At 40.9% G+C, this 9,849-nt stretch overlaps 1 protein-coding gene across 1 annotated transcript; it reads right to left on the reverse strand.

The window, feature by feature from the left end:
* Positions 1-42: 42 nt before the first annotated feature.
* Positions 43-6,351, reverse strand: cnrip1b (cannabinoid receptor interacting protein 1b). The gene is made up of 3 exons (XM_036573395.1): positions 6,088-6,351; positions 2,222-2,366; positions 43-600 (listed from the first exon to the last, which is right to left on the reverse strand). The coding sequence occupies exons 1-3, from the start codon at positions 6,264-6,266 to the stop codon at positions 436-438; spliced, it is 489 nt and encodes a 162-aa protein (XP_036429288.1). The 5' UTR covers positions 6,267-6,351; the 3' UTR covers positions 43-435.
* Between the last annotated feature and the right edge of the window lie 3,498 nt (positions 6,352-9,849).

Genomic DNA, 9,849 nt, shown 5'->3' on the forward strand with positions numbered 1-9,849 from the left:
CAGACTCCTTCCAGAAGGTTTTCTGCATATGTTTCAGTTTCACTGTGGAAGTGATTGACTGGTGGCATCTGCCATGACCAGCAGACTGTCACCTGGAAACTGAGGCTACTCCTCAGAGGTAGAGAAAACAGACAACAAACTGGACAAACAACAAAGAAGGTAAAGTGCCTTAAATGGGAAAACATTTCTGCATTTTTTCTTTTTTTTTAACTGTTCGTACCACTTTAAACCACCGAAAACCTCACAATTCAGAATTCTCATTTAGACAGGGCGATGCTACACAGGATTCAATCAACGTTCTTTGATCCTACAAGAGCTGATATGTTCATTTACGCTGTATCATTGATAGGTACTGTGGCCAGACAGCTCTCAGACAGAGCGATGGGTCTCCGGTTCTGCCTGATGTCACTTCATCATACGGCTGAGGGTCATTTCTCACAGAAACACTTCTTTATTGATCCACATCAGGCTGCGCGTCTCGTTGGGTTTGCACTCGTACTCTATGCTGTTGAAGCTGTTTCCCCACTGGCAGTGGTCTCTCTTGTTGTAGTTGTAGAATTTCACCTGCCACACAGTCTCAAAGAGGCCAGCCTCGTTAAACTGTAGAGGGCAACAAAAAAGTCAAATGAGTTTCTCAGTTTGGTTAATTTACAAAGTAAAGAATTTACGAATTATAAGGTTCTATCTGCGTTCTGGGAAGTTTTGAGATACTGAGCTTCAAAGATTTTGCATTCCAAATAGCACAACTGATATGTGGAACACACCTCTTTGATACACGAAAAGGACAGACACCCTAAATTTATTCTAAATGTACAATATCAAAATCCTATCACATCTGTAAATGAGTTTTTTTGGACAAGGTCAAATGCAAATAGAACCTAATCCTAAGGCCTCACTTTCTGCTTGGAGTTATAAAGTTCTATCTGGCAAAATACAAAAAGAAGAATCGATTTTCAAGGAACACAAACAGTTTATACTTGTAATTTGTTTTAAAACATAAATTTAGTGTTGCAACTACGTTAGTCTGTCTACATTAGCAGGACATTACATTTAATGCTTTACATGACATTTTTATCACACATACACATCATCTAAACCACTTATCCTTCTGGGTCGCGGTGGGGTGCTGGAGCCTATCTCAGCTGTCATTGGGCAGAAGGCAGGATACACCCTGGACAGGTCGCCAGTCCATTGCAGGGCAGACAGACAGACATACATACACACTCACACCAAGGGGCAATTTTAGCATGTTCAATTAGCCTGACTGCATGTTTTTGGACTGTGGGAGGAAACCGGAGTACCCGGAGGAAACCCACGCAGACACAGGGAGAACAGGCAAACTCCACACAGAAATGACCCTGGTCGCCCAGCCAGGAAGCGAACCCAGGCCATTCTTGCTGTAAGGCAACAGTGCTACCCACTGTGCCACCGTGCCCCCCGCATTTTTATCACATTTCTTTTTATTATTAATTCATTTATCATGCCATTTCTTGCTTTGAGTCATCTTTTTCTTTTTTAAAAAAAAGCATTGATTGATGAATTAAGTCTAAAGGTCAGTGCTAAATATTTTGCCCAGTGCATAGGTCAATGCTAGATTTGAACCATTAGTTAAAGTTTCCTTTAGTTAGACAGAAACCAGCTACTGTAATAAACTGTCCCAGCAGGTCAGTGTAGCAGGTCAGTCTAAAGGCAGCGTCAGGTTTTGTTTTCTATCAGAAATGTGACTCTAATGAGCCAAAATGTCTTACATGGGAAAAAGAAGAAAATGTAAAGATGGATGAATAAATGAAATTAATGTTCATGATGTAATTAAGACCCCATCAATTCAATTACTATTTAATGACCTTTAAGGCTTAATATTTATAAAATTTAAGACAATAAGGCTTAAAAAATTGCAAGACAACAGGCAGAGTTTCAGCAACATGTTTTCATGTTTCATAACGTCTCCTGATTGGAGAAGGAGAACCTGATTGGTCCTCTTCTGTGTATTCAAAGTGCTGATTGGCTCAAGATAGAACTTTATAGAACTAAGTTAGAGTTTGACTTTGGAGATAAAGAATCCAAAAATGCATACAGCTTAAAAAACACCTCACGTAAAGTTAAGAAGTTGTCACATAATCAGAATATTTTTGACAATTTTGACAGACATTTCAGATAAAACCTTATAAGTCCAAGGGGACGACATGCCTTGGTAAGACATCAGTATAGTTTGATGCCTTACCTGTATGCTGACCTGGACAGGTTGCCTCTCTCCACTTTTGGTGTGGGCCACTCCTTCAGTGTCATACATTCCTGAATACATCACAGACTGGGGGTCTTTGGACTGCTGCTCCAAGGGAAAAGTCACACCACCAATGGTCATGGACCTGAAGGTTCAGACATTTGTAGGGAGCGTTTTAAATGAAGGATTCTATAGGCAAGAATACAATATGGTGATGATTATTGTTAACATGATAAATTAAGTCTTATTTCATATTTACGTATATTGTGCATATTGTCAGTACTTAAAGAACACTGACCAACTGAGTGTGCAACATTAAATACAGCATAATTAGTGCTGTTTAATTGCATTTAGTGCAACAATGTTTGTGAAATGTTGGATAAAAATTAGTTAGACCTCATCGCAATCGGCAGACTTTTGCTCCGGACGTGCAAATTTATATATTGATCTGCATTGCAATTTTATGACATAAATAATGTGAGACCGGTAGGCTTGTGAGTGCGCAATATGGCCATAAGTATGTGGACACCCAATTATTGAGTCCAGGTGTTTCCGCCACACCCTTTGCTGACAGGTGTATAAAATCAAGCAGATAGCCATGCAATCTCTATAGACAAACACTGGCCGGGTTATTGTTGAAATGTTTCACAATATTTTGTGCATTTATGTAATTTTGACAGAAAAAAATGCTAATTAAGTCATGTTTCTATCCACTATGGCGTGATGAGAAGCAAATGAAGTCACCCCCCTGTGTGTAATCTGAGCTGCTCTGGTTTTTGTTTTCATAGCCGGACCAGCCGCGCGTGCATGTTAGTCGTGCCTTGTGAAAACGTCGGCCCTCCCCATAATTTGTTTTGCCTTCCCCAGACAATGACCACCCACACAGCAGTGTGCGTGCACCACTTAAGGTGGAGCAGGAAAATTCAAACAAGAAGCTGAGGCGCTGAATGTAGTCTAGCTGCTACACTTTTTAAAGGTGGAACAGGAAACTTTGACCAACAAGCTGGAAAAAAGAAGCCAACTTCAGCTTCACTTACAATCAACAATCGTCCTCCAGAACTGTATAATGTGCCTTTAAGAAGAATATAAAAAGATAGGCAGTGTTACATGTAAGCATGTATTTTGTTTTTGTTTGTGTCTGTCTCTCTCGCCCTGTCTCTTTCTCCACAGGTGTACCTGCTTGCTACTCTCAGTGATGTGAGGAAAACCTCTGATCAATCAGAATTCTGGCAGGTGTAATTGGAGGAGGAGCCTAATCCTTAAAACTGCATTAAAGCTGGCTGAAGAAGCGAGAACTGTTATCATATGTAGGCTAAATTTGAGTTTGTTTTAATGCGCTTGTGTTAATTTGTGCATTAGCAGCTATTTTACCTGCACATTTTAGCTTTGTTTTACAAGAGACTGCAGCTTGTGTTGGGGTGTGCCTAGGTTTGGTGTTTTACCAGTATACTACCTCTGTTCTGTTCACAGGAGACCTTGTCTCTTGTGTTGGGGGTGGGCTTATGTTGCCAGCACACTCCCACCTTCGTTTACAGGAGCTGCTTGGTTATTTGTACCAGCTGGGGTTTCAAACAGGTAAGAGGGGTGTGCCTTTACATTTGCACCATATAAGAGTCTACTCTGCCTAGCTACCTTAAAAAGGTTCTTCGAGGGTTCTTTAGTAAAAATAATAGTTTTACCTGGAACCATAATTTCTACATGGAACCAGTTTCATGCTGAAATGGTTTATCAGATTGATGGAGAATTGTATGTGGGTCTATATAGAACCTTTTTGAAAGTAGTTCTATATAGCACCACAAAGGGTTCTGCTATTATGATGTCAAGCTTGAACCTTTTTGGTGCTATATAGAGCCATTTTTTAAAAAGGTTCTATATAGCACCATACATAATACTTTCAACACTTCACCATTCAAACAACCATTTAAGAATGAAATGGTTCTATATAGAACTCATGGTTCTAAATAGAACCATTCATTTTACTGAGGAATCCTTGTAGAACCATCTTTTTTTAAATACATACATACATACGTACATCATCTAAACCGCTTATCCTTCTGGGTCGCGGTGGGGTGCTGGAGCCTATCCCAGCTGTCATTGGGCGGAAGGCAGGATACACCCTGGACAGGTCGCCAGTCCATCGCAGGGCAGACAGACAGACATACACAATCACACACTCACACCTAGGGGCAATTTTAGCAATCAGCCTGACTGCATGTTTTTGGACTGTGGGAGGAAACCGGAGTACCCGGAGGAAACCCACGCAGACACGGGGAGAACAGGCAAACTCCACACAGAAAGGACCCTGGTCGCCCAGCTGGGAATCGAACCCAGGCCATTCTTGCTGTGAGGCAACAGCGCTACCCACTGCGCCACCGTGCTGCCCTCTTTTTTTAAATAGATAAATAAATTTATTTATTTATTTTTATTTTTAAAACTTTGTCCATGGTTCATCTCTGCGTCAACAGTCCAATACTTTATTGCCACATTACTGATCCCACAGCACCTTACACTCTAAAGATGGTTCTTCAAGGGTTCTTTAGTAAAGGCAATGGTTCTATATATAACAATGAATACTGCATGCTCAAATGGTTCTTTGCATGGTAAATTGGTTCTCCAGCTTGATGGAGAATGTTTATATGGTTCCATTTAGCACCAAAAAGGGTTCGGCTATTTTACATTCTCCGTCAAGCTGGAGAAGCAATTTAGCATGCAAAGAACCATTTGCATGCTTAAATTGTTCTTTGCATAGTAAACTGGTTCTCCAGCTTGATGGAGAACGTTATATGGTTCTATATAGCACCAAAAAGGTTTCTTCAACTATGAACTTGAGATTGTAACAATAGCAGAACCCTTTTTGGTGCTACAGCCATTTTTGAAAATATACAAATCACTCTCCATCTATCGGAAGAACCATTTTACCAAGCAAAGAACCATATAAGCATGCACGTGGCTCAAGTGTTTATGGTTCTTATAAAGAACATTTGAACAACCTTTTAAGAATGTACACTCAAAGATGGTTCAAGTGTTCTTTAGGAAAAAAATTGATCTATATAGAACCAGGAACACTCAAAGAACCATGATCAAATGGTTCTTTGCATGGTGAAATGGTTATTTAGACTGATGTATAATGTCTTGTGTATGGTTTGATAGAGCACCACAAAGGGTTCTTCTATTGTTACAAGCTTGACATAACAATAGTAAAACCCTTTTTTTTTAAATGGTTCTACATAGAACCATACACAAGACATTATGCATCATTCTGAAGAGCCATTTCACCATGCAAAGAACACTAATCATGTAAAGGGTTCTTTGAGTGTTTATGGTTCTATATGGATCCATTTTTCTTTTATTGTTATGATGTCAAGCTTGTAACAATAGAAGAACCCTTTTTTGGTGCTATATGGAACCCTTTTCAAAAAGGTTCTGTATAGAACCATCTACAGCAAATTCTCCATCAATCTGAAGAACACTTTCACCATGCGAAGAACCATTTAAGCATGCAAAAGGTTCTTTGAGTGTTCATGGTTCTATCTAGAACCATTTTTCTTTACTGAAGAACCATCTTTTTAAGAGTGTGGCCAACATGTGATAACAGGCAGCATTAATGTAGCTGTAACATGGTGGATGTCTTTCCTAATCGTCTGTGGATTTGACTGCCAGAGTACACAATCTGTCCTCTCCCTCTGTTCTCCCTGCTCTGTCCAACCGACTGACCACCACACCGGTCACACTGAGAGTGGGCGCCATTCACAATGCATTAACCATCCCATTGTGTCCCGCTCTAAGAGAAAGTAGGCTGAAAGTAGGCTAAGCAGACGATGCTCAGTGAGGAGGAGAGAACCTGTCCCCGGTATCGCGATACTCACGTCGCCTCCACGGCGCCAGGCTTGACCACCACATCGATTTTGTACTTGGTGCCCGTCAGTAATTTGATGGTCCGGCTCTGGCCGAACCTCGTCCCGTCCGTCTTGAAGAAGACGGGTCCGTTGTTGGGGGTGGTTTTGAGGGACACTCCGATCTTGATGAGCTGCGGGAGGTGGGCCATGCTTCCCGGAGATGCTGTACGGAGGAGCGCGAGCAGGTGAGAGGAGGAGGTCGAGATCCGCCGGCTGTGATGAACGAGGTCAGGAGGAGGAGGAAAAACACACAGAGCAGCCAGTGACGTGAAAACACAGCAGCACAAGACCAACAAACAGCCCTGATGCAATTCCTACTCTGCCTGTCCGTAATCCCCCGCGCACGAGCCGTAATCCTCCGCGGACTCGCGTGCCAGTCTAATGAGATCAAAGAGACGTGCAATAACCTCCTCCGGTCAGGAGGCGATTTTTGACCTGTACATCAGAGCCTTCTCTTTGTGTGTGTGTTACATAGACGCATCAAACCAACCTAAATGACTTACTTCTAAACCACTGAAATTTTGGAGAAGCAGTGGAGTTTCCCTTTCATCAAGTTCAACACAAAAAACGTCCTAAGGGAAAGAACTGATGACTCTCAGTGCATCTTTGAAATCAGTGTTTACAGTCTATACATGTACACGCTTAAAAAAGATGGTTCTTCAGAGGTTCTTTAATACAGAAAATTGTTCTATATAGAGCCGTGAACACTCAAAGGACGCTTTGCATAATAAAAAAGGTTCTTTGCATCTTGAAATGCTTCTTCAGATTGATGGAGAACGTTGTGTCCTTCTATATAGCACCAAAAGGGTTCTTCTGTTGGTACAGGCTTGACATCGTAACGATAACAGAACCCTTTTTGATGCACGAGGTTACAGATTGCAACCAACTGAATCTCCCTTTCCAAGCGTGTAGTAGGTTTTCTGCCGTCGCCTGTCACAATTTCGTTTTGCTTCATGTTTTTTGCTTCTTTGATGGTGATTCACCCTCCCTCGCCTTTTCTTGTCCATTTGTCAAAATTTGGCTTCTCAAAATTCTCACAACACAAAATGTTTGGCCAGCACCGGCAGCCAGAGCCGGTTTATGAGGAGCCTGGCCACTTCCCCCTATTATATCAAAAACAGGACTGCTAAACAGCAGAGGGCGCCCACGAGTGAGTCCTCAATGAATGGGAGTAAATGGAGCTCAATGGCTAAAAATGAAAAGTTAAAATAGTTTTTAATCTCTCGCCCAGAACGTTTCTTTAATTTTAGAGAGTAGAAAGATGGATTTCACTAAAAAAACAAAGAAATCTCACCTTTATGTTTCCTTTTTTCTACAGTAAACAGGTTTTGGGCAGCAGGAGGCGGGCTTTACTGCTAGTGTGTGCTGATTGATTGGCGAGCGGAGCAGCTCATTGGCTGTTCGCGCTCACTGACATCATGGGTGTACATGAGGCGCCGTTTTAAACTCCTATAACTCGAGTTTAAAAGCTCTTAAAATATAACAGCGGTGTTAAAATGTCTTATACTGCTCTGTGCTCAGGAAATGAATGAATTCTTTTACATTAAAAATGTTGCAGCATTTATAAACTATGATTTTGCTCAAAGGCTCCATATCAACCCATTCATTTTGGACTTGCTCGGGAGCGCCCTCTAGCGTTTGAGAAACCAGGAAGACATTACAGAGTGGTAATTCTCCTCTCTACAAGTTCTCCGCCAGTAGCAACCACTGATTCTTCTTCTTTATATGTCTTCCAACAGGAGCTACAGCGCCACCAGATTTAAGCTGCCGCTTCAGTGTAAAACACGAAAGGCGCCCTCTAGAACCAGTGTTTGGTTTTTCCGTTCTGGGCTACTATAGAAACATGATGGCCTCTGTTGGACGTGGATCTGCTCCCTATATAGATTTGAAGGGCTCATTCTAAGCTAATGAAAGCTCAACGATTTGTGACACAGGTGATTATACACTAATATAAACATGGTTTTGTAGATTATATTCTATTTCTGCTAATAGACCCCCCTAAATCTTACACACTGCACCTTTAAATGATGAAAATTACAGCATTATAGCCTTAATATTTACCTTCTGAGACAGATACATGCATTCAGTTACATCTGTTTAAGTAATATTTCAATGTTTTCAATACTTTTGCTTAAACATGATCATATTTTGTGGGGATCTACTTTTTAATCAGTTACATTTTAGTAATTCATATGAAGTTACTAAATGCAGCGCGTGGCCTACATACTTTAAAAAGCATCAAAACATCAGCTTGTTCCTCGGGGGGAAGCATGTTTTGGTGTCAGAACTCTCCTATGTTTAGTTCCATTTCAGTGATTAGCGCTAAGCTCATAAGGCCGTTTTGTGTTCATTCCATGCTGTTGCTTTGGTTCAGCACCTGCGCTACTTCACTGCTGTTCACACCTTTTATTTTCTAACTTTAACATTTTATTTCTAACCAAAATGATTTAAAAAAAAAACTGCTAAACTGTAACTAAGAACCACTGGACTACTGAGATTTAATGAGGCTGCAAACACCATTGAGCAAAATGCTGAATCCTCTCCTTTTATCACTCAACTGTCAATACCGAACTGTTTTAACAGATTTCTTCATCTGTAAAATGGGCTGTGACCTTAATTTATGTAGGACATCACAGTGACCAAAAGAGGGCACCCTGGAACCTACACAGAGCTGTCTTTGAGGAAATGAGCATGAAGCGTCTGACAGATACTACAGAGCAGAGCTGTGAAAAAAAAGAAATATATATATATATTTCTTTTACTACAGAGCAGAGCTGTGAAAAAAAAGATATATATATATATATATATATATATATATATATATATATATGGATGGATAGTTGCACTTTGTAGTTCTACAGTTACAGACTGTAGTCCATCTGTTTCTCTGCATACTTTGTTAGCCCCCTTTTACCCTGTTCTTCAGTGGTCAGGACCCCCATGGACCCTCACAGAGCAGGTACTATTTGGGTGGTGGATTTTTTAAACACTGTGTCCACTCACTGTCCACTCTATTAAACACTCTTACCTTGTCAGTCCACCTTGTAGGTGTAAAGCCAGAGACGATAGCTCATCTGCTGCTGCACAGTTTGTGTTGGTCATCCTCTAGTCGTTCATCAGTGCAGGACGCTGCCCACAGGAAGCTGTTGGCTGGATATTTTTGGTTGGTGGACTATTCTCAGTCCAGCAGTGACACTGAGGTGTTTAAAAAACTCCAGCAGCACTGCTGTCTCTGATCCACTCAGACCAGCGCAACACACACTAAAACACCACTACCAAATCAGCGCTACTGCAGTGCTGAGAATGATCCACCATCCAAATAGTACTGTCAGAAGAAAACCTTGTATCGCCATTTTTGTCATTTTTTAGTTTTTGGCTCAAAATGACTTGGAGAAAAAGTCTGGTTCAATCGACCTACATTAAGAGTAAAGTAGGTTTTATCCTTCTCCTGTGAAGTTATACAAGGTTTTCTTCTGACAACAGCAATATATAATATGTATATTGTGTGTCCGTGTGTGTGTGTGTGTGTGTGTGTGTGTGTGTGTGTGTGTGTGTGTGTTCATGCCCCACAAACAGTTGTAATTCATTTTTACATGAACATCCCTTAGAATTAAACATTCTGTTTTTGTTACTGTGCCTTTAAGACAGATATATGTATATGAGCTGTTTGATTGGCTGCCCTGTATTGTGCCTTATTGTTAAAAAACACAGTGTTGAAACACTCCTCATAAC

Source organism: Colossoma macropomum, unplaced genomic scaffold (genome assembly GCF_904425465.1).
Source record: "Colossoma macropomum unplaced genomic scaffold, Colossoma_macropomum, whole genome shotgun sequence".
In the NCBI taxonomy this organism is placed as follows: Eukaryota; Metazoa; Chordata; class Actinopteri; order Characiformes; family Serrasalmidae; genus Colossoma; species Colossoma macropomum.